Raw genomic sequence first — 23,667 nt, forward strand, 5'->3', positions numbered from 1 at the left:
CTCTCCCTCAGCACTGCCCTTCTACTCTTCTTCGTGAGCAGCCTTTGTACTGCGCATCTCCCTTGCTGTAGGTGGATTTCAGCTTACATGAGAAGAGCCAGAGCAGGTGCCGGGAAAGGCAAGTGAGGTGAAAGGCAAGGCTGGAAGTGTTCCGAGGAGGAGGGAAGTGCCAGTGAGAGCCGTCAGGAGCGGGGAAGATACAGAGGGCATCCAGATCAGAAAGGAGGGAGTCCATTTGTCGCTGTTCACAGACTGCATGCTCTTCTAGGTTAGAAAACCCCAAAGGTGTCACCAAAAAAATCAGTAAAACTAATAAGTGATTTAGCGAACTTGCAGGTCGTATACAAAATAGCATACAAAAATCAGTAGTGTTTCCTTTTTTTTTAATATTTATTTTATTTATTTGAGAGGCAGAATTAGAGAGAGGGAGAGACACAGAGGCCTTCCATCTGCTGGTCCATTCCCTAAATGGCCTCAACATCCAGGGCTGGGCCTGGCCAAAGCCAAGAGCCAGGAGATTGATCCAGGTTTCCCACATGTGAGCAGGACTTGAGCCCTCTTCTGATGCTTTCCCAGGCACTTTAGCAGGGAGCTGGATTGGCAGTGGAGCAGCCGGAACTTGAACTAGCACCACTAAGGGATGCCTGCGTTGCAGGTGGTGGCTTAACCCATTAGGCCACATGCTGACCCCCTGTAGTGTTTCTGTATGCCAATAGTGAATTATCTAGAAAAAAAAAATCAAGAAAACAGTATCATTTACAATAGCTACCCAAAACCCCCGACCTGGGAATAAATAAATTTAACGACATAAGTGAAAGATCTCTACAATAAAAACTTTTTTTTAAGATTTTATTTATTTATTTGAGAGGTAGAGTTATAGACAGTGAGAGAGAGAGAGAGAGACAAAGGTCTTCCTTTCGTTGGTTTACTCCCTAAATGGCCACAACGGCCGGATCTGCGCCAGTCCAAAGCCAGGAGCCAGGTGCTTCCTCCAGGTCTCCCACGTGGGTGCAGGGGCATAAGGACTTGGGCCATCTTCTACTGCTTCCCCAGGCCATAGCAGAGAGCTAGAATGGAAGAGGAGCAGCCAGGACTAGAACTGACGCCCATATGGGATGCCAGCACCGCAGGTGGAGGATTAACCCACTGCGCCACGGTGCCAGCTCCTAATATGAAAACTGTAAAACACTGATGAGAGAATTGAAGATAACACAAAGAAATGGAAAACCACCCATGTTCATGGATTGGAGGAATCTTATCTTTAAAATAGCCATACTGTCCAAAGTGATAACACAGATTGAATGCATTCTCTATCAAAATACTAATGACATTTTTTCATAAAACTAGAAAAAGTCCTAAAATTTGTATGGAATCACAAAAAAATGCTAGTAGCCAAAGAATTCTTTAGGCAAAAGAATAAAACTATTGGCATTACACTACATGCCTTCAAAATACACCACAAAATGTAATCAAAACAGCCTAGTATTTTCATAAAACTAGACACAAAAACGTGTGGAGCAGACTAAGAACCTTGAAATAAACCCACATTTGCAACTAACTGATTTTTGAGAGAAATGCTAAGAGCATGCATCAGGGAAGTACAGGCTCTTCAATAAGTGATGCTGGGTAAGCTGGATACCTGCATGTGGAGGAAAAAACTAAATCCCTCTCTCTCATGCAAAAAAAAAATCAACTCAAAATGGATTCAAAACCTAACTATAAGACTTAAAACTTGGGCCTGGCATTGTCTCAGAAAGGGTTAGGTCACTGCCTGCAATGCTGGCATCCCATATGAGCACTGGTTTGAGTCCCAGCTGCTCCACTTCTGATCTAGCTCCCTGTTAATGCACCTGGGAAGGGAGCAGAAGATGGCCCAAGTGCTTTTGCCCCTCCACCCACATGAGAAATCTAGATAGAATTCCTGGCCTGGCCATCTGGGGAATGCACCAGTGTGTAGAGAATCTCCCTCTCTCTTTGTCTCTGCCTTTCTCTCTGCAATTCTGCCTTTTAATTGAATAAATAAATCTTACAGAAAAAAAATGTAGAACTTTGAAACCACTAGAAGAAAACAGGAGAAATGTTTCAGGACATTAGAATTGGCAAGATTTTTTTTTTTTTGATCAGGTCCTAAAAGGACAGGAAACAAAATAAAAAATAGACAAGTGGGATTTCATCAAACTAACTTTTGCACAGCACAGGAAACAATCAGCAAAGTAAAGAGAGAACCCATGAAGAGGAAGAAAATATTTTGCAAACTGCATCTCATTAGGGGTTAGAAGCAAGAGTGTATAAGGAATTCAAACAACTCAATAGCATAAAAGTAAAAAAAAAAAGCTGTTAAAATAACTTGGCAACATACCCAAGACATGTCTTAAAAGAAGACATACAAGTAGCTAACAGGTTTATGGAAAAATTCTCTGCATCACTAACCATCAAGGAAATAGAAATCAAGACCAAAAGGAAGTGTGACTCAGCCTAGTTAAGTTGGCACTGTCAGAAAGACAGAAGACAGTGCCGATGAGGATGTGCAGCAAAGGGAACCCGTACACCCCATTGGTGGGAATAGAAGCTAATAGAGCCATTATGTAAAACTAAGGATGTTTGTCAGAAAGTTAAAAATAGAACTGCCGTATGATCCAGCAGTCCCACCACTGGATACGTATCCCAGGGAAATGAAATCATTGTGTCAGACATTTGCATTCCTATGTTTATAACAGCATTATTCACAATAACCAAGAAATGGAAGTAGCATGTTACCGCATGGTGAATGGAAAAAGAAAATATAATATAGATACACAAAGAAATACTCTTCAGCCATAAAAACAAATGAACTCCTGTCATTTGCAGCAATGTGGATGAAACTGGCAGTCATTGAGTTAAGTGAAACAAGCCAAGTCCAGAAAGACAAATAGTGAAAGATCCCATGTGTGCAGTCTGGAAGTATTGATCTCATAGGAACTGAGAGTGGAATAGTGGTTATCAGAGGCTCAGTTGTTTAGGAAGGAGAGAGGGACAGGGAAAGGTTGGCCAAGGGGTACCAAGTTACAGTGAGATAGGGAACCTGTGTTCCGGTGCTCTGTCACACTCTGTGACTGTAGATAATGATGCTGCACTGTAATATCTCATAAAAGCCACAAACAAATGATAAATATTTGAGAATATCGATAGGCTTACCCAACTATGAACATTACACAGTGTGTTCATGTATCGAAACATTACACACCATAGAAATTTTCTGTTAATATGTTTTATATAGATGATATTATATATTAATATATAAAATGTTATATATTTATGAAAAAAGGAGAAAGTGGTCAGTGGTGACAAATGGTGTCGAGAGATTGGGTGAGGTGGAGACTGAAATAACATAAAATAAACTGGTAGTTAATGGGCGATTTCTGACTTTTAAGTATTCTTGGGTAAGAGGGGATGGAAAAAGACAATTCAGCTTGGCTGAAGTATGGTTATGAGGTAGTGAGATCTACATGCATGGAGAAAACCAAGACAAAGTTGAAAGAAATGCACAGATGAGCAGGTTGGGTCGGGAGACATAGTGCAGGGAGCATCTCTGAGAGGGGAGACCTTGAGGACAAAGCCATTGATGGAGTGAGAGTACCGAACCATCCTCTAAGAGGAAAAAGTAAAAGGTTTAATAGTGGGGAGACCTTAAGGACAAAGCCATTGATGGAGTAAGAGCACTGAACCATCCTCTAGAATGGGCGCCGGGTTCTAGTCCCAGTTGCCCCTCTTCCAGTCCAGCTCTCTGCTGTGGCCCAGGAAGGCAGTGGAGGATGGCCCAAGTGCTTGGCCCCTGCACCTGCGTGGGAGACCAGGAGGAAGCACCTGGCTCCTGGCTTCAGATTGGTGTAGCTCCACCCATAGCTTCCATTTGTGGGGTGAACCAACGGAAGGAAGACCTTTCTCTCTGTCTCTCTCTCTCACTGTCTAACTCTGTCAAATAAAAAATTAAAAATTAAAAAAAATTTTTAAAGTAAATAAAGAGTAGGGAGGAATGCCCTGTGGGGTTCTGATCTGAGTGTGAGTCAGAATTAGTGACTCAGCAGAACTTCAGAGTGCGTGTCCAGGGCTGTGTTAGCTTCAAGGGATGAGATGAGAGCCTTGAAGGGAGCAGTGTTTTTAAATTATTATCATGGAGGATAGGATAAAAAAAACTAGGAAAACAAAATTTAGAGCAAGAAATTTTCTCTATATGCACATTTAATTATTGGTTATACGGAGAGGTAGGATATTCAAAATACTTGAAGACTGGAATGGCAGAAACGGCCAGTGAGAACAGATGCCTCAGAACAGTCAGATGGATGCCCACTGGCTCCACGTGGACCCTGTTTGCATTAATGATTGAAATGAAGAGAATATTGTAGCCACAATCCCAGGCTCTTATTTTTTTTCTTTTTAAGATTTTATTTATTTTATTTGAGAGGTAGAGTTACAGACAGTGAGAGGGAAAGACAGAAAGATCTTCTTTCCCTTGGTTCACTCCCCAAATGGCTGCAACGTCTGGAGCTGCGCCAATCCGAAGCCAGGAGCCAGGAGCTTCTTCCCGGTCTCCCAGCTGGGTGCAGGGGCCCAAGCACTTGGGCCATCTTGTACTGCTTTCCCAGGCCATAGCAGAGAGCTGGATTGGAAGTGGAACAGCCAGGACTAGAACCAGTGCCCATATGGGATGCCTGCGCCACACATGGAGGATTAACCTACTCCACTGCGCAGCCCCGATCCTGGGCTCTTTTTACTTCCCCAGAGTAACTCACATTCTTTGCTTGTACCCGAGGTCGGTTAGGCCTTCCTTCACTCAGTCTCTTCTTTAGTAGTTGTGTGAACTTTGTTCCTTGCCTTTACTTTCTTGTTTTATATTTTCTGTGAACTCTGATGGTGTGAACGCAGGACTCTCGAGAAAGTCCTTCCTGACAATCAAAATAATTAGAAGGGAAACGTTACCCTCAGACGCTGATTGTCTTCCACAGACTTTGACCACCAGTGTGTTGGAAGTTGTGAGGTCTGGTGTCTTTTCCCTCGAAGACTTTAACTGTGCTCGTGGGGGTTTTCTTTCACAAGTTAGAGAAGGGATCGGCGTAGAACAGGTCCTTCAGGGATAAGTAGCGTTTGTGTATGAGTGAGTAGTAGAGGTGGCGTTTGACTCAAGAAATAACAAGAGCTGTGGTTGACACTTGGTATGTTACCAGTACAGCAGCCAGGCTAGTTTGGCTGAAATAGGGAATTTAGATTGGAGATTCTCCAAAGTTTGCAGTTATAATCCAAGTAGGAAAGATACAGATCTCGCAGACCCTGAGTGCACCTATATCAGTTTCTGGTGGGAAAATCACTTGGTGATGACAAAGTACTGCACTTGAAAACAGTGACAGTCAATAACACAATAATTATACAAGAAGAAAGTAATTAATGATGACTTTGCGACTACCTGAACACAAGCAGAGCGTAATGAAAAGCATGCATAGTATCTGTTATAGTTTAGTGTGGAAAACAAAATCTGTTAAGGTATTTCAAGTACATAAGTAATGAAGGGGATCTGGTGCCTGCCCCAGAAGGCTGGCCCTGGACGCCACAACACAGCACTGCAGCTGGGATCCTGTGACCAGGAGGCTGCAGAAAATGATGCAAGCATCACACTGTTCCAAAACTTAGAGCTGCAGGGTGAGAGTCTGGCTGCTGCACAGACTCCTATCTGCTGAGCACTCGTGTTGGCTTACCAGTGCCACTACAGGCAAATGAGCTCTGCCTCCCAGATTCTACGCAGTGCACCCCACTGGCAGTACCTGACTTGCTGGGAAATGGCTTTTAGCCTTTTAGTCTCTTGATATGTGCATGGGCAGACAGAGAAAAATACAGAAGTGAATGCAGAGTACATAGGACAATTACCATGCCAGGGCAGCGCTGATAAAGCAGTGAAAACGAAGCATCCTCATCCTCATTTATTACAAGGACACCCATCAGCTGCTGCTCCCATGTTTGCACTGGAGCTTCGGACACTGCCAAGTGGTCTACAGCAACCAGAATTCTTAGCAGAGGTGTCCCCAGTACACTCTAGAAAAAATGTGCCAAGTTTTGTTTATGAATATCAAAGAGGGCCGGCGCCGCGGCTCACTAGGCTAATCCTCCGCCTTGTGGCGCCGGCACACCGGGTTCTAGTCCCGGTCGGGGCACCGGATTCTGTCCCGGTTGCCCCTCTTCCAGGCCAGCTCTCTGCTGTGGCCCAGGAGTGCAGTGGAGGATGGCCCAAGTGCTTGGGCCCTGCACCCCATGGGAGACCAGGAGAAGTACCTGGCTCCTGCCATCGGATCAGCGTGGTGCGCCGGCCGCAGCGCCAGCCGTGGCGGCCATTGGAGGGTGAACCAATGGCAAAAGGAAGACCTTTCTCTCTGTCTCTCTCTCTCACTGTCCACTCTGCCTGTCAATATATATATATATATCAAAGAAACTCTTCATGACTTAGGAGGTTACTACTAATTAGTACTTACTGCCATGTAAGAATGAGTGTGGATTCGATCCTCATTTGATCAAAAACACTGAAGAAAAGATCTATGCCTGAAGCCCACCTGAAGTTAGGAAGTTCTTAGAACTGTCAGTGGGTGAATCATACATTGAGGAGCAAATAGAGGGCAGCAGCTCTCAAAATTTGGTGTGTATTAGAACGGCCTAGAGAACCAGCCACCCTGGGGCCTGGCCTTTTTGTGTTATGATTTTCCCAGTAATCCTGATGCCAGCCCTAAGTTGGCATGGTGAATGTAAAGGGAGGTTGAGTAAGTTGTGGGGAGTCTTGAAAAATTAAGTTGCAGCACTGTGATAAGGGGAGTACCCAAGTTTTGTGGAACCTGAAGATCATGCAGTTAGAGATTCTACTTAGAAGACAATGCTTCCACTGCAAAATCAGGCACAAAGTGAATATTGACTGTAAATGATAAATGTCACAGCATAGTACCAGGACCTTCAATTATTCTGGTCCCCTTCCTTCTGAGGCAGTGTGCCATGAGTGTTCCCAAGGGAGCTTCCTGTGACGCTAGGGTGCACCTGCAGGTGAGGGCCCCTGGAGCTTCACCTTCATTGGCTTCACTGTTAAGTCACCTCTGGCTTGACGTTCTTCCTGACTTGTCTCTCCCCTCCTCGGCCTACCCCCACACCCTGCAGTCAGAGTCCCTTACCTTCTTTCAAATACAGTTAGAAGCCTCTCGTCAATGCCTGGTTATAACCCAGCAGGTACCTGGACCAAGATGAGGGCGGTCCATTTCCTTATCTGTGGAATGGGGGTGAAGATCCTTGCTACCTCTGAGGGTCATGAAGATGAGCAAGGGAACAGAGTGAGGCTTGCTCACACCTGGTACCGAGCCTGCGGTATCACCGGTGCCTGGTGTTTTCATCTGTTACTGTTTCAGATTGTAGGCACACAGAAGAATACATATTTACAATTCGATTATGTGCACTAACTTAAGCAAGCCGTGGATTTACAGTCTCTGCTTGGCACAGGCAGCCATTTTAGTTGGGCCTCACATTATTCCTTACCAGTGCCTCTGCCTTCCCGACTGTGTTTTTCTTGAGGCCGGAATCTTTGGAGCAGTTTTCCCAGATTCCCTTGAGTTCGTGGTCTTCCCTCAGACCTCTGCACACTGGCCTTCTGAGCATAGTTTCTTTAAAGAAAGTACTCTCAGAGGTGGGGAGGAAGAGGTCCGGGGAGTTACCATATTCATTGTAGTAAAGAAGCTCATCGAAACTTGCTGGGGTCGTCGTTTGGATTTGCCTGGGATTGTGTTGGACAGTGTTTTTCTCACAGGTGTTGTCAACCTCCAAACTAAACAACAAACAAACAGCAACAGCAAAAGACCCAACCCTTTCTTTCCTCAGATTTCCATTTATCATGTAGAGTAGTCCATCTGTCGAGTTCTGTTGTTGAGCCACATCCTCGTCAAATTTGTGCCGCCTCTCTCCACCCCCTGTTTTACCTTCCCCCTTATTAACACTGTGAGGAAGCCTGGGGCATGTATGCCTGGAATAGTCTCCATGGCAACTATACTTGGTACCAATAAGGTCCTGGTCGTGCATTCCATCCCTGCATCTGTGGGCTTCGCGAGCATGAGCCACACTCCTGCAGCAAAGCTCCAGGCTCCCCAGGTGTGGCTCTCTCCAGGGCACCTGCATGTGGCTCAGTACACACTCACTACCACCACTGGAAAAGCTCCAGGCTGGGTCACTGGGTTCTTCTTCAGGGGGGATGAATGGCTTTTGCACTGTGCCAAGTGGGGTCTTATTTAGTCTTCAGTTCTGTGAGTTTAGGAATCAGCATTGTGCCCATTTTACCTACAAGGGAACAGAGTCAGAGAAGTTCCCCAGATGAGCAACTCCTGGTGGGTAGAGCAGCCACCCTCCCACTTTCACATCTCTTGTTGAGTGTATCTGGTTCCTCCAGCTCAGGTCAGAGCAGAAACCCAGCCTACAAATAAATGATGTGGTCCTAGTTGTCATTTGCTTCCTGGCCACTTTTCCTGTGCACAATTGAGATGTAAGCATAAGAATGCAGAGTACATCCCAGAAGTACCAGGTGTTGTGTTCGTTTCCTGAGGCTGCTATAGCCAGTTACCTCCGATCAGTGCCTTACAGCAGCGCTCACATCTGGTTGCAGTTCTGGCAGTCGGAAGTCCGAGGGAAGCCCAGCCGGCTCGACTGACGCTCAGCGGGGCTGCATTCCCTCCGGAGGCTCCAGGGTCCGTCTTCCTGTGGCCCCGTCCTCCATCCATCCACTGCTCTGATGCTCCGCCGCAGTTACAAAGCTAGTGGGAATACAGTGGGCCCACGAGGATCATCTTTCTTAAGATCGTCTGGAGGAAGGTGTTTGGCACAGTGTTTAGATGCCGCCTGGACACCTGCGTCCCCTAGTGCAGTCTGGGTTCAAGCTCCAGCTCTGCTTCTGATTCCAGCTTCTGACCAGCATGCACCCTGCGAGGCAGCAGAGAGGACCTGAGTAGTTGGGTCCCTGCCGCCCACGTGGCAGATCCAGACTGAATTCCACCCTCCTGGCTTCGGCTTGCCCAGGTTCAGCCTCTTAGAGGCATTTGGGGATTGAACCAGTGAGTTTGAGATCAGTCTGTGTCTCGCTGCCTTTCAAATAAGGTGAAATAAATTTTAAACAATAGTAATGAAGTCATCTGATTAATAAAGCAATAAAGTCATCTGATTAATCCACTTGGCTCTGTGACCTGTTCACGGGTTCCAGGGGTTAAGGCACAGACGTCTTGGGGTTGGAGGGGCCTCATTCTGCCTGCCCCATGCACATATGAGCAGCCAGGGTTAAAACAGAGGAGACGTGACATCCTTGCAGCATGTGGTTGGACTGTCCCCCCTAAAAGCAACACTGACAAGAGCTCCCCTAGTCTCGCGGTAACGTGGCAGTTCTGGTGTGTGAAATAACACCGGTAGTGCTGCCAAGTTCAGGTTGTGCTGGTGCTGAGGTTGACCTGTGAACTCTTGTTTCCAGCTATTGGATGGCAAAGAAGTAAATCAACTGAATGTGCAGTGGCTGCGAGCCCACCTGGGAATTGTGTCCCAGGAGCCCATCCTGTTTGACTGCAGCATCGCCGAGAACATCGCCTATGGAGACAATAGCCGGGTGGTGTCCCAGGACGAGATCATTAAGGCAGCCAAAGAGGCCAACATCCACGCCTTCATCGACTCCTTGCCTGACGTAAGTCTCTCCCAGCGGCCCTGGCCTGTAGTTTAGTTTCTAAAGGTGATGAGAAATGACCCCCCAAAGCACACCCCCCGCCTGTGCATGGAACTGGCCATACCCCCTGTCTGGTGAGGCAGTACATCTGATCACCTGACTCTCCTTGTGAGGAGGGGGACGCAGTGCTAAACCCCTTCAGGTTTAAGAGAAAGGAATTTTGCACACCCAGGATCTCTGGGCTTGAGGCTCCACTCCACCAGCCTTAGCAAGAAGCATGGTGTCCAAGAGGTCCTGTGTCTAGGGCCAAGTGCACGGCCTGCCAGTGGCGTCTGGGTCTCTGCCTGTGGGCATGCTGGTTCTGGCTCTGCCCGGGCAGCAGGCGTGTCTTTTCCTTTGGCCTCAAGCCTTGCTCTGTGAGGTCGATCCAGGCCAGAGAGCCCCTCTCAGAGGAGCTGAGCCACAGCCGTGTGGTACCAGGCAGTCTTCCCATCGTACATCTCACAGGCCCCAAGCTCTGCATGGAGGGTCAGGAGTTGGAAGCTGCTGTGGGACTCCCTGTCCTGTAGGTGCCCCCTGAAAGTTAGGTAAATCAGGTTTCTCCCCATCCTGGAGCCCTGGATCCTTTAACTTGAAGTGCATTTCACCCTGGCTGGCCCAACTCGCCCATCATCACCGCTGTGGGGAAAGCAAAGCTCAGTAGCCTCAAACCAGCTGGGAAAACTGTCCCCCAGGGGACTGAGCACCCCCAGGACCCCATTTCTTGAGATTTCTGCTCTCCTGCAGGCCCCAGGTGGGAGGCCTCACTCCCTCCTCTTGGGTTAACACCAGCCCAGCTGGGTAATTGACCCTTCTCAGAGCACGAATGTTTGAAACACTATGGCCTTGTTGCCTTTGCTGCTGAGTCAGTGGTACTCAGGTCTGGAGCCTGGAGCAGCATCACCGGGCACTTGTTCAGAAGGCAGATTTGTGCCCCACTCAGACCTGCTGAGTGGGAACCGTGGCAGGTGGAGTCCAGCAGTCTGTTCTGATGGCACTGTTGGCCCTGATCAGGCTCGAGTTGGAGGAACGCCACACGTGCACAGAGCGACCATTACATCTCCTGCTAAGTGCCTCTTGTCCCTCTGTGCCCGGGCTCATGGAGACAGGCTTCTCTTCCCCTGTGTGCAGCCTGGAGAGAGCAGAGCCCCTGGGTTGTTGCCATTTCCAGATGCACTGCCCCGTAGTAGGACTAGCCCCGCCTGCAGGAAGCTGCCTTTGTTAGCACCTCCCTGCTCTGTCAGCCACGCCAGGATCCCTATCCATCGTGCGACCTGGCCACCCTCCCACACCCACACGGTACCCACTCTAGTGCCCCGGCCTTCTGATGCAGCTCTGCTCTGGGGAGCACCCTGTGCTATGCAGCTGGTTCCTCACCTGGAATCTCCTCATTCTGTCCATGAGGGAGACCTTGGTCCCAGCGCCATGGAACCAGACAGACCAGATACAGCAGATCAGGGCAGGGTACTGTGTGGAACTTGAGTGCCCTGGGTCGGACTCTGGGAGTGAGACTCAGTGTGGCACGTTTTAGCTTGATTAAAACTCCAGCCAGGCAGGAGCCTGGCAGCCCTAAGCTACTGCTGTTTTCTGTTAAACGCTCTGCCGTGCCCTACTTCTACCCATTTTCCTGACCTTTAACTCTTGTCCCTGTCGTCATGTGGACTGGTTAGTGACAGTTAACTCTCGTGGCAAATAGTATGTCAAGAATTTTGGAAGAACTCTAAATTTTGAATAAAAGGCAATGGGAATTTAAATTTTCAAAGTGGAATTCCTTATCTGGGCATTGGAGATAGTTTTATACCAACAGGTACCCAAGGCAGCAGCCTCGGAAGGGCTCACTGTAAAATTATGCAGCGTGCTTGCGCCACCTGCTGGTTGCAAATTTTCTTCTGTAGAGCCTGTGCAAGTCAAATGTCCTTCTGCTAATCTTCCTCTCAAATATAGCAAAACCAGAAGATGGAAAACAATAGCATTGCAACAGTATTTTTCCTCATAAGAATGCTGGAGTTTTTACAATGAAACATATAATTTTAAGTCTCAAACATCCGTTTTCAAAAACATGTTAAACCTGTCATTTAGAGCTATTATTTGGTTGGTTAACTCTCCATGAACCAGTTCTTAGTTTCTGCACCAGGATATTTTTGTGTGCATGGAAATGGTTGTCACATTTTCTGTAAGTGAACTGTGAGGACTTTGTTATGGGTTGCACTTTCATAATCCCAAATCCTGTGCACAGAAATACAACACCAGGGTGGGAGACAAGGGAACCCAGCTCTCCGGCGGCCAGAAGCAGCGGATTGCCATCGCCCGCGCCCTCGTGCGGCAGCCGCACATCCTGCTTCTGGACGAAGCCACGTCGGCTCTGGATACAGAAAGTGAGAAGGTAAGAGTTTAGAGTGGGCTCCTTCCTACCTGTCAGTCATCCTTGGAAGGCTTGCACTGATGCTTTCATCATGGGAGAGGAGGAGGCTGAGGCAGCGATGTTGATAGTTAGGTCCGCTTCCATGGCGTTTAAATGCTGTCTGTAACTTACCGCAGGCAGCAAGGACGCCCCGGGGCATGGTAGTCTTCCTTCAGGTCCCTTGGGAAGGGCGACTCTGCATGACGTGGTACTGACCCCAGCAGCAGTGCTCAACGGCGCCTCTCCCCTTATGTGGGCAGCGTCTCCTTAGCAACTGTGTGAAAAAGTGGGAGGCTCAGGAGAGGTTAAAGTCAGACTGCTCCTTAAGGTGAATATTGTAATCATTTTCAGTTTGAGACAAGGTTAGGAATTCAGCTCTCTGAGAGACAAACTGATTATCAGATGCTTCCTGTCTTTAAAATAGGACAGTTTAGGGAAGCTGTGTTCGGCTTTGCTCAGACTTCCTGAATTTGCTGCAAACAGGATTTGAGGGCTGCTGACCCGGATGCTGTGTGGCGGGGCGTGTGGGCTAATGTTTTTAATCATGGGTGGATTGTGTTGAATGCACAGATAACTGTTGATGTAGAACCAATCCCAGCTGGGGCTGAGTGATCTTTTTTCTTTCTTTTTAAAAGATTTTTATTTATTTGAAAGAGTTAGAGAGAGGGAGAGACAGTGATCTGCTGTCTGCTGGTTCACGCCCATGCTTCCCACAGGAGCCAGGGGCTTCAGTCCGGTCTCTCACAGAGGTGCAGGGCCCCAAGCACTCAGGCCATCTTCTGCTGCTTTCCCAGGCACTTTAGCAGGGAGCAGGGTTGGAAGTAGAGCAGCTGGGACATGAACTGGTGTCCACATGGGATGCTGGTGTCACAGGTGGTGGCCTTACCTGCTGCGCCACAACGCTGGCCCCTCAGTGACCTTCTGATGTGACAGGTCCCTGACTTTGTACAATCTGTTATGTTTCACTGACCCCATTGTGAAAGAATCTGTGAGATGCTGGAGAAATTGTGGGGCTTGCTCAGGAGGAGGAATTGGAGAACAGGGCTGCTGTTACTGGGATTCATCTGTGCGGTCATTGAACAGGTGGTCCAAGAAGCCCTGGACAAGGCCCGGGAGGGCCGCACCTGCGTCGTGATCGCGCACCGCCTGTCCACCATCCAGAACGCAGACATGATAGTGGTGTTCCAAAACGGCAGAGTCAAAGAGTGCGGCACTCACCACCAGCTGCTGGCACAGAAAGGCATCTACTTCTCCATGGTCAGTGTCCAGGCTGGAGGAAAGCGCCAGTGAACTGTGGCCGTGGGAGATGGGAGATACTTGTTAATATTTGTGTTCAATATGGCATCTAACGGAAGTTAGAGTCTGCACCTACTGGATTACATAGAGTTACCTGCTTATCATTTCCTACCAAGAGCAAAGTAAGCCCGTCAGAGTCCTCAGAGATGTCGTCGTCAAAGGAACAGGAGGAGAGAGATTGTCAGGTGGGGCAGAGTGGCTTAATTGCACTGTAAAATTTATAAAAATTCAAAGTAGATTTTTTTCAATAAAGTATGTAATTTTGTTTATATTTTCTCATTTGGACTGTAACTGTTGCTCAAAGATTAAGAAAGTAGTTAAAAATATCAAACTGTTTGCATAAAGTGCCTATAATAAAACTAAATTTTCTGTTACTGGAGTCATCGTGTCCAAATTGCCTAAGAGTGTACAGTATCTTCTTCCAGTTGCAATATTGTAGATGATTTCTGCCTAACAAAAAGATTCTTTAGGGCACACATTGGTTTTTGTGGGAAAGCCTAAGCCGGGTAAGTGGTTCCTATGCTCTGTGTATTTCACGTGGGTCGTGTTTCATGAACTCCCACCCCACCGGTTCGTGTTTTCCACGTTACTGGCTGCATGGATCCACACAGATCAGGCGTTGGGGAGGTGGAGTGAGGGCCCTCGGCAGAGGGTGCTCCAGTGTCCTCAGGGACTGATGCCTGCGTGTGTCGCTCAGATGCACTTCAAACATTTCATATTGCACTTTCTGTTCTTTCACTTTTAGAAAGTTCGTTACTCTTCTCTGCTTGATCATGAACACTTTTCCCAATTAGTGATCTTCTCCAAAGTTGATCCTCATGATTTTCAGATTTGGGAAATTTACCATGCATAGGAATACCTCATGATAAACCTGATGGAAAAATAGAAGATATCACAAAGACTGCTCTTGTAGAAACAAGATTAAAAGTCACAAGCTAGGAGTCATATTTGTCACATTTATTATAAACTATTAGAGCCTTTAATATATACTGAACTTCTGGCCGGCGCTGCGGCTCACTGGGCTAATCGTCCGCCTAGCGGCGCCGGCACACCGGGTTCTAGTCCCGGTCGGGGCGTCGGATTCTGTCCCGGTTGTCCCTCTTCCAGGCCAGCCCTCTGCTGTGGCCAGGGAGTGCAGTGGAGGATGGCCCAGGTGCTTGGGCCATGCACCCCATGGGAGACCAGGATAAGTAGCTGGCTCCTGGCTCCTGCCATCGGATCAGCGCGGTGCCATTGGAGGGTGAACCAACGGCAAAGGAAGACCTTTCTCTCTGTCTCTCTCTCTCACTGTCCACTCTGCCTGTCAAAAAAAAAATATATATATACTGAACTTCTAAAGAGATAAAAGCATCACCTCCAAGAAAAAAATGAACAAAAGCTATGATCAGGTAATTCTCAAATAAAAAATGCCTGAGAAAAAAAGTATACAATTTCAGTCATCAGAAAAAATGTCCTTTGGGCGGGCACTTCAGTGGTTAAGACTGGTTAAAGTGCCTGAGTCCTGTATTGGAGTGCATGCGTTCAGATCCCCGTTCCAGTTTCTGATGCATTCCCTGGGGTGCAGCAGTGAGCAACAGTTGTGTCCTTGCCACTCAGATCGGAGACCTAGATGGACTTTGTGAGCTTCTGGGGAGTGACTTGGTGAATGAGAGCTCTCCCTCAAATAAATATAAATGAAAAAGGAGAAGCTTCAGTGAAGATTAAAACAAAATGCCCTCTTTGATAGCAGCTTGACAGTGAACGAGAAGCAATGAATTCTGGTATGATGCCGCTTATTAGTTGACTTGGTCGTGGGTACAAACTACGTTGATCATTATTTGACAGGATAGTGTATGTGACAAACTTTAAAAATGCATATCCCTTAAGACTGCAATTCCAAATATTGAAATTTAGAGATTTGTAAAAAGGTGCTTTGTTGTAGCTTTGCTTACAGTATTAAAAATGGGGAAGATCTAAATATTTATCATTAAGATGATCCATTACATTTTAGTGCATTCTGAAAAGCCCATGAGAACATTTCAGGCATGGAAAGCCGAAACACTGTGGCAAAAAATGTCCTACATGAAGGATCTCTGTGAGTGAGACCCCAGTGGAAAGAAGTGGCCATCAAAGATGTACTTGGGGCTTGTGCTGTGGCTCATTTGGCTAATCCTCTGCCTGCGGCGCCGGCATCCCATATGAGTGCTGGGTTCTAGTCCTGGTTGGGGCGCTGGATTCTGTCCCGGTTGCTCCTCTTCCAGTCCAGCTCTCTGCCGTGGCCCAGGAGGGCAGTGGAGGATGGCCCAAGTTCTTGGGCCCTGCACTCACATGGGAGACCAGGAGGAAGCACCTGGCTCCTGGCTTTGGATCAGCGCAGCGCCATTGGTCTCAGCCATTTGGGGAGTGAACCAATGGAAAGAAGACCTTTGTCTCTGTCTCTCTCTCTCACTGTCTATAACTCTACCTATCAAAAAAAAAAAATGTACTTTTTCTCTGGAGGGAGGAGAGAACTTCACTTTGCTTATGGCCTTGTCTAAATACCGACGGAGTTTATGATTCAGAAGGCTTCTATAGCTAGGCAGCTCATGTCAAGAGCCTGGAGTGATCACTGACGTCATATGTAAGAGAATTAATTGTTAAATTAACAACAGGAGTCACTGTGCACTTCCCATAGAGAACTTCTGTCCTCAGTGAGTTGTATTATGAGAATCTACTATAAAACTTGTTTTCAGTTTGTGTGTGTGTGTGCAAATTGTTGAAATTTTTAATTAGTATAGAGTTGGTCTTCTGTGTATAAAGTTAATTGAAAATGAATCTTAATGGAGAATGGGAGAGGGAGGAGGAGGTGGGGTGGGAGGGTGGATAAAGTGGGAAGAATCACTATATTCCTAAAGTTGTACTTATGAAATCTGCACTCCTTAAATAAAAGGTTTCTTTGGGAAAAAAATAAATTTTGGTGCATTTGCAAAATAGAATAGTATATAATTATTTAAAATGAAATCAAAGAATATTACCAAAGCAGATAATTTTGTATAAAGAAACATCAGATACCAGATGGCTTAAATGATATGGTAGCTTTCTGGATAATACATACGTTTTTTATGTATGTAAAACTACGTGTCAGGGACACTCAGATATACCAGAGACTGAGTTTGTTTCCTAAGTTTTCAGATTTGTTTTTTTAATTTTTAATATGTTAAAAAGTATGCTTATTTTAGAAAATTTAAATAAATGTATACATTAGAAGCATAAAACCATGTCAGTGTTGGTTTCACTTACCAAAAATGAAAATGTTTTTAACTTTTTGTATATCTGCTAATAATTTTTTTAATCTTACTTTTTAAATTGATTTTTAACTAACATAAAAACTGCTTTTATGGGGTACCATGGGATGTCTCCATCTGTGTACACATTGCATAATGTAAATGAGGATAAACATACCTATCTCCTCCAACATTTATCATTTCTTTAGGGTAAAATCATTCCAGATTCCTTTTTCTTTAGAAAAATACACAGTATATTTTCAGTATCTCTAGTCACTGTGTTTCTGTTTTCTAACTGTATCTTAGCACCCATTCATTGAAATTTCCCCATACCGCCCTACCCACTAACTACCCCCAGCCTCTGTTAATTGCTGTTTTTCAGTTTCTGTGAGATCAGCGTTTTTAGAGCCTCCATCCTGCAGGCTGTACTTACTTACATTCCCACCAGTGCTGTGCTTGGGGTCCCTTTCTCCTCATCCTCGCCTGCGCTTGTTACCTTTTGTCTTTGATGATGGCCAGTCTACCTGGGATGATTGACATCTGAAGGCTTTGACTTGCATTTCCTGAATGGATAGTGATGCTGAACATTTTTCCTCATGTCTGCCGGCCATTTGCGTGTGTTCCTTTAAGAAGTATCTGTTAAGGTCTGCCTATTTCTAATTGGATTATTTGCTTTATATCTGTTGAGTTCTTTGGATTTTTTATGTATTCTGTGTATTAACCCCTTGTCAGATTCACTCTCTATAAATTATTTCTCTCATTCTGTAGCTTGACTCTCCACTCTGTCAGTTGTTTCCTTTGCTGTGCACACGTTTTTTAAGTTTGGTGAATCCCATTTGTCTATTTTCATGTTTGTTTCCTGTGCTTTTAGAGTCTGATCAAAAAAATTCTTGCCCATCCACTGCCCTAAAGCATTTCCACTATAGTTTATTCTAGTTGTTTCTTAGTTTCTAGTTTCAGATTTAGGTCTTTCATCCATGTTGAGATGATTTTGGTACTTGGTTAGAGTAGCCTGATTTCATTCTTCTGCATGTGAATATCCAATTTTCCCACCATCATTAATTGAAAAGACTCTCTTGCCTTCAGTGTGTGTTCTTTGTCAGAAATGAGTTGGCTGTAGATACTCGAGTTTACTTCTAGAGTATTTATGTTGTTCCTTTGGTCTGTGTGTCTGTTTTTATGCCAATATCATGCTGCTTTAACTATTGCAGCTTTGTAGTATATTTTAAAGTCAGGTAGCATAATGTCTCCTGCTTTGTTCTCTCTACTTGGGATTGCTATGTTGCCTTTGCGGCTCAAGACAGAATTCACCCTTTTGTTTTCTAGTTGTGTTTAGAATGTCTTTGGTATTTTGATAGGGATTGCATTGGATCTGTAAACCACTTTGGATAGTATTGACATTTTAATTATATTAATTCTTCCAATCCGTGAGCATGGAATATCTTTCCATTTCATAGTGTCCTCTTCAATTTCTTTCAACAGTGTTTTTATAGTTTTCATTACAGAAATCAGGATACTTCCTTTACGTTTTACTTGGAAAAACTGTTCTTAGATATCTGTGAAAGGCATCGTTAAGCTCTCTGGTTTCTTTTACATTGACATTCCAGTTGCTTCTGTAGGCTGTTCTTGTGGACTCTGGCTGAGCTGTGTTTCCCTCTGTGTTGTTTTTCTCTGGCTGGGACCACATGGAAGTGAAACTCTTCTCAGAACCTTCTGGTTTTGCTGCGTGAATGCATGGCTACGCTGTGATGACCTTAGCTTCAAGGGCTGCAAGATGGGATGCTGTCCTTAATGCTATGTATTTTCTCTAAATTTTCCTCATAGGGTCAGTTATCACATTCAGCTAGTAAATTCAAGCACAAAAAAAAACCATTTTAGGGGCCAGCCATGTGGTATAGTGGATTAAGCTGCTACCTGAGGCACCAGCATCCCCTGTGGGTGCCAGTTCAAGTCCCAGCTGCTTCACTTCCAATCCAGTTCCCTGCTAATCACCTAGGAAAGTGGCAGATGATGGCCCAAGTGATTGGGCCCCTGTGGGGTTTCCCCGTGGGAAACCCAGAAGAAGCTCCTGGTTCCTGGCTTTGGGCCAGTCCCACCCCAATGGTTGCAGCCATTTGGAGAGTGAACCAGCGGGTAGAACATCTCTGTAACTCTGCATTTGAAATAATCTTTTAAAGATTTTTTCGTGCAAAAGAGGTCTTCAAAGACATACACACCATTATTTTTAGCACTCAGAGTTATTCCGATGGAAATAGAGGTAGCAGTGCTTGAGTTTGATAAACATTTTGAGGGCACAATTAAAAGACTTACACAGAGGCTGGTGTTTAGCGTAGGTGTTAAGACAATGGTTGAGATGCCTGAATCCCACATCACAGTACTTGGGCTTGATTCCTGGCTCTGGCTCCTGACTCCAGCTTCCTGCTACTGCAGATCCTGGGAGGCAACAGTGATGACTCAATTAATTGGGTCACTGGCACCCACATGGGAGACCTGGACTGAGGTTCCGGCTCCCAGCTTTGGCTTTGTTGAAGCCTGGCTATTGTGGGCATCTGAGGTGTCACCAGCCACTGGGACATTTTTCTCTCTTACTCTCAGTCTGTCTCTGTCTCTTTGCCTCTCAAATTAAAAAATAAACTAATATAGAGGTGAAAAGTATTTAAATACCAAACTGTGTAGCATGTCATGGCTAGCAGTTAAACTGTTGTGGCAGGAATAAGCCTAGTGAAGAGCCTGCCAGGTGAGCAGAGGGTATGTGGCTGTCAGGCTGGGTTTCATGGTCCCATGTGTGGTCTCAGCTGTGTTCCATGTTTTATGAGAGCTAGATGATGCTGTGTCTATCTTGGTGTCTCCCAAGGCCTGGAAACAGGGTTCTACAATGTAGTAGGCAGTCACTAATGTGGGTGAAGTAAACGTGGGGATTTGGGGAGTTAGCAAATGTAGGGGGGGATACATAGGGTGCAGCATAGAGGGTTTACGTAGTGGTAACTAGTGAGAATGCCAGGCAGAGGAGTTCAGGTTTGATGGGAGAGAAAAGGAGCAGATAGGCTGAGTCTGAATGGAAGTGTGGTTGACCAAAGTACTGGTGGCAGGAGGGGTCAGAACGGGAGAGTGTCGTGAGTAGAACAAGAGGCCCCCAAAATGGTATATCCACGTCCTCATCCTAGAACCTGTGGTTGCAATCTTACTTGGAAAAGGGAGTCTTTGCAGATAGAATTTAATTACAGATACTGTGATGAGATCATCCTGGTTTATCTGGCAGGGTCCTAAACCCAATGCCCCGTGTCCTCATTCAAGTGAGGCAGAGGGCTGGGCGTTCGGAGCAGCGGTTGAGGTGCTTAGGATGCCTGCACCCCATAGCGGAGTGTCTGGCTTCAAGACCCAACTTCTCTGCCTCTCTTCCGGCTTTCTGCTAACACGCTCTGGGAGGGGACAGATGATGGCTCAGGTGGTTGGGTCCCTGCCACCCATATCGGAGATGTGGATTGAGTTCTGGGCTCTTGGCTTGGTTCAGACATGGCTGTTGCAGAAATTTGGTGAGTATCAGCATATGGAAGCGCTCTGTTTATCTGCCTTTCAAATAAACACAAATGTAAAGAATCAGAGGAGTATGGAACACAGGGGATGAGGAGGCCGTGGATCAGGGGAGCAGAGACCCAAGTGATGCAGCCCCAAGCAAGGGAATGCCGGCAGCCACCACTAGGTGGTGTTGTATCCCCTGGCGCCCATGACTGGAGTGCAGCCCTGTGGGGCTTTGGTTTTCTGGCCTCTGAAACTGTGGGAAGGTACGTTTCTGTTGTTTGAAGTTACGTTTATGGTAATTGGTCACAACAGCCCAGGAACCAACACCAGCCTCAGATCATGGAAGGTAAAGGAAAAACTTTTGTTGAAAAGCCAGCACACAAGCAGTGAGGGCCGTGGTGCTGGGTTGGACTGCTGAGCAGAGTGGAGTAGTGGCTGTGAGGACCTCCATAAGCTGGAGGTGGCAGGTGGACGGGAGGGAAGCCTGGGCCAACACTGTGGCGTGGACAGGGATGAGGAGCTCTTGGAGGAGGAGGGTGTGCTCATGGGGTGTGCAGGTGACGGCACAGCAGGAGGGGTTTGAGACGTGGCTCTCCAGGTGCGGACCAAACCCACACGTCCCCAGCTGTGCTGTTTGTGGACTTGAATCCTTTCCTAGCCACGGCTTCTTTATTTCCCTTCTTCCACCCCAGCTCTGCCCAGTGCTGCTGGCCCTTCCATTCAGTTCAACAGCAGCCTCTAGCTTGGGGCCAACGTGTGGGTCCATCTGCTTTGCTGCACAGGCAGCCATTTGTCCCCAGGTCTCAGTAAGAAGTCTCTCTCTTCAGTCCATGCTTTCCCACAACCTGGTTTTTGAGACCTCTGCCTCCGGTTTGAGAGCCCTGTGCGGGGAGGACTGTGTGGCTGCTTCCCAGCATGCTGCGTGCCCCAAAGTCCTTGGCACGTAGTAGAGGCTCCGTGCACGTCTGTTCTTTTGCCAAGTGTTTGATCCAGTGTCTGCTTTCCTCTGCGTCAGTTTGGTGTTCAGCACAAATTAACATAAAAAAATCCATTGTTAATAGTAGCTCAATTAAGGAGGTTCCTTTCCTGTAATCCAGCCTTACCCAACATGCAAAACCAAAGAGGAGAAAACCATGTGTGAATGGTGTCCATTGTTCTGTAAAAGACAAGAAGCTCTTATAATTTATTTTGAAGGAATTGGAGAAGTGTGGTAACAATATTGAGCCAGTGTCCATGTCCTGGGCTTGATTTTTGAACCAGTGACTACATGTTGTCATGGGTGGAAGCTGGGTCCAACGTCACAGGATCCTATGTGAGATTTTTGCGACTTCCTGTGGGTTTCTAATTATCTCAGGTTTTTAAAAGGTTGAGAAAGAGAAATGGGAAAACAGATGGTTAAACTTTTAAAATTTGCTGCCTTTAACAATCGATGGAGCTGGATTCTGGAAAGTGAGCAAGAGCGAGGCAGGCAGTGGGAGCGTTGAGGGAGAGGTTATGGGGGACGGAGTGCTCCCAGGACAGGAGGTATGGGCCCAGGGCCACCTGGCTGGCACGTGCCAAGCAAGGCAGGGACATCTGCTTTCCTCTGGGAGTCCCACTGGCCATGCCGAGTGTGGGGATGTACAGGGCCAGGTCCCCAGTGAGCTCCAGCACCAGGTGACAGCTGCCTGAGTGGCCCGGTCAGCCTCCACCTGCAGCCTGTCGGCCCACGCAGCTCTAAGCATCCTAAAGACATTTGCTCCAGCCAGCCGACGTCCAGAACAAGGAAGGAGCCTCAGCAACCGTAGCTGTTGATCTGCAGGAGTCCACCCGACTGCATGTTCCCAAGGGGACACCTGACTCCACCCTGTACCCACACCCGGCACATGGCACGTCCTCAGTAAAATTTTGTTAAGTGAGAGAAAAGCAAATGTGATTCATTGCTCTTAGGGAAAAAGGAGCTTCTGTTGGAGCACTCTGTGCAGCTGAAGTCCTTTGTCCCACTTGGCACCTGGAACACCCAGGTGACAGACCTGTGTCCTTGCAGTCTGCAGAAGTCAGAGACGTGCAAAGAGAAGCACAGAGCTCACCGTCCTGTGCCAGAGGCCAAGATCCGTGGGGAAACGTTTCTCCTGGGCTCTGCCAGAGGGAAACCGACCTTTGGCTTGAAAACCGATGCTGTCATTTTTCTCCAAATTGGAATGTTTTCCCTCATTGATTGCTGCTTGGTGAACAGAGAAGCACCTAGGCCATCTGGCCAGGGAAACCTGACTTTCTGTTGGGGCTGCCAGTGCATTAACACGTACGGTTCCCTGGGCATGTCACTTGTTTTCTCAAAGCCTGTTTCCTAACTGGCAGATAAGGGGTTTCAATAGCTACCTCATTGGGTTAATTGAGCATTAAATATTAGATGCTCAGTACGGACAGTGTAAGAAAAAATAAAGTGTTGGTTGTCTGCCTTCTCTTTCTCTTGTCCTTCACAATTACCAATTCCCTTGCGTAAAGTTCTGTCTTGCATATACACTTACATTTATGGAGCAACTATTTTGAGTCCCTGCTGGGCTTAGTACTGGGAGCACAGGTAGCTCATAGCTTAGGAAGCAGGAAATGAGGTTAGTACTGTATGTTGGTGCCAAGAGGCAAGACTGATGCGTGTGTCGGAGGGTGGGGTGAGGCCAGCTGGACCAAGAAGAGAGCCATCTCTCCTCCTCGGAGTAATTTGGGAAGTAAAGAACTTCCTGTGTAGTGTAGACCTTCAGAAGGTGAGTGGAGGAAAACACAGTGGTCCCTGCAGGCAGTGGAATACTACTCTGCACTGAAGAACTGAGCTATGAAAAGACATGGAGGAAGATTAAGTGCCTTTCACAAAGCGCAAGAAGGTAGTCTGAAAAGGATTTCGATTTTACGACATTCTGGAAAAGCCAAACTGAGGAGACAGGAAAAAGATCAGCAGTTTCCAGGGGTTAATGGAAGGAGGGATGAGTAAGCAGAGCATAGCAGATAAAATGAAAATAAATAAACGTCTAAAAAGTAGAGCACAGAGAATGTTTTAGGGCAGTGAAACTGTTGTGTAAGGTACCACAGTCATGGATACCACACTACAGATTTGTCCAGACCCACAGAATGTCACAGACTGAGAGTGGACCCCAGTGTAGACACCAGATGAACTCTGGGCTTTGGGGGGTGATGTGCCAGTGTAGACCCATCAGTTGAACACATGTACCACTCTGGTGGGGAACTGTGGGAGGGGAAGGCTACACCTGCATAGGAGTCGGGAATCTATGGGAGATCTCCGAGCCTTGCACTGAATTTCACTGTGAACCTAAAACTCGTAAACTAAAAGTTTCCTGGACATTGGAATGTGTGCACGCCAGATGCACAGTGGGGAGGGAGTGTGGATGTGAGGAACAGTGCAACAGCCTGGAAGGTGTGAACCACAGGTGATTTGCTGTGGTCAGAATTTTGAGTATGGGGAAGGGTGAGTGGTGGTCACCACAGGAGTGAGA

General features: G+C 46.7%; 1 protein-coding gene and 1 long non-coding RNA gene across 4 annotated transcripts in view; one reads left to right on the top strand and one right to left on the bottom strand.

The window, feature by feature from the left end:
• Nucleotides 1-13,800, top strand: part of ABCB1 (ATP binding cassette subfamily B member 1) — a 199,871-nt gene extending 186,071 nt beyond the window's left edge. For both annotated transcript variants that reach the window (XM_008261791.5, NM_001082159.1), the window contains 3 exon segments: nucleotides 9,500-9,706; nucleotides 11,961-12,107; nucleotides 13,209-13,800. In XM_008261791.5, the coding sequence (XP_008260013.3) occupies nucleotides 9,500-9,706; nucleotides 11,961-12,107; nucleotides 13,209-13,415 (561 nt within the window). In that variant the 3' untranslated portion in view covers nucleotides 13,416-13,800.
• On the bottom strand, nucleotides 377-12,561 carry LOC127492685 (uncharacterized). 2 transcript variants are annotated; one of them, XR_016222811.1, is made up of 3 exons: nucleotides 12,137-12,518; nucleotides 4,770-4,922; nucleotides 377-724 (listed from the first exon to the last, which is right to left on the bottom strand). It is a non-coding gene; the product is annotated as an uncharacterized LOC127492685 (long non-coding RNA). The 2 variants fall into 2 exon arrangements; XR_007922389.3 differs by lacking the exon at nucleotides 4,770-4,922 and having other exon boundaries at nucleotides 12,137-12,561.
• Nucleotides 13,801-23,667: the final 9,867 nt, after the last annotated feature.

Source organism: Oryctolagus cuniculus, chromosome 16 (genome assembly GCF_051225735.1).
Source record: "Oryctolagus cuniculus isolate XC-2025 breed Fujian yellow rabbit chromosome 16, ASM5122573v1, whole genome shotgun sequence".
NCBI classification, from domain to species: domain Eukaryota; kingdom Metazoa; phylum Chordata; class Mammalia; order Lagomorpha; family Leporidae; genus Oryctolagus; species Oryctolagus cuniculus.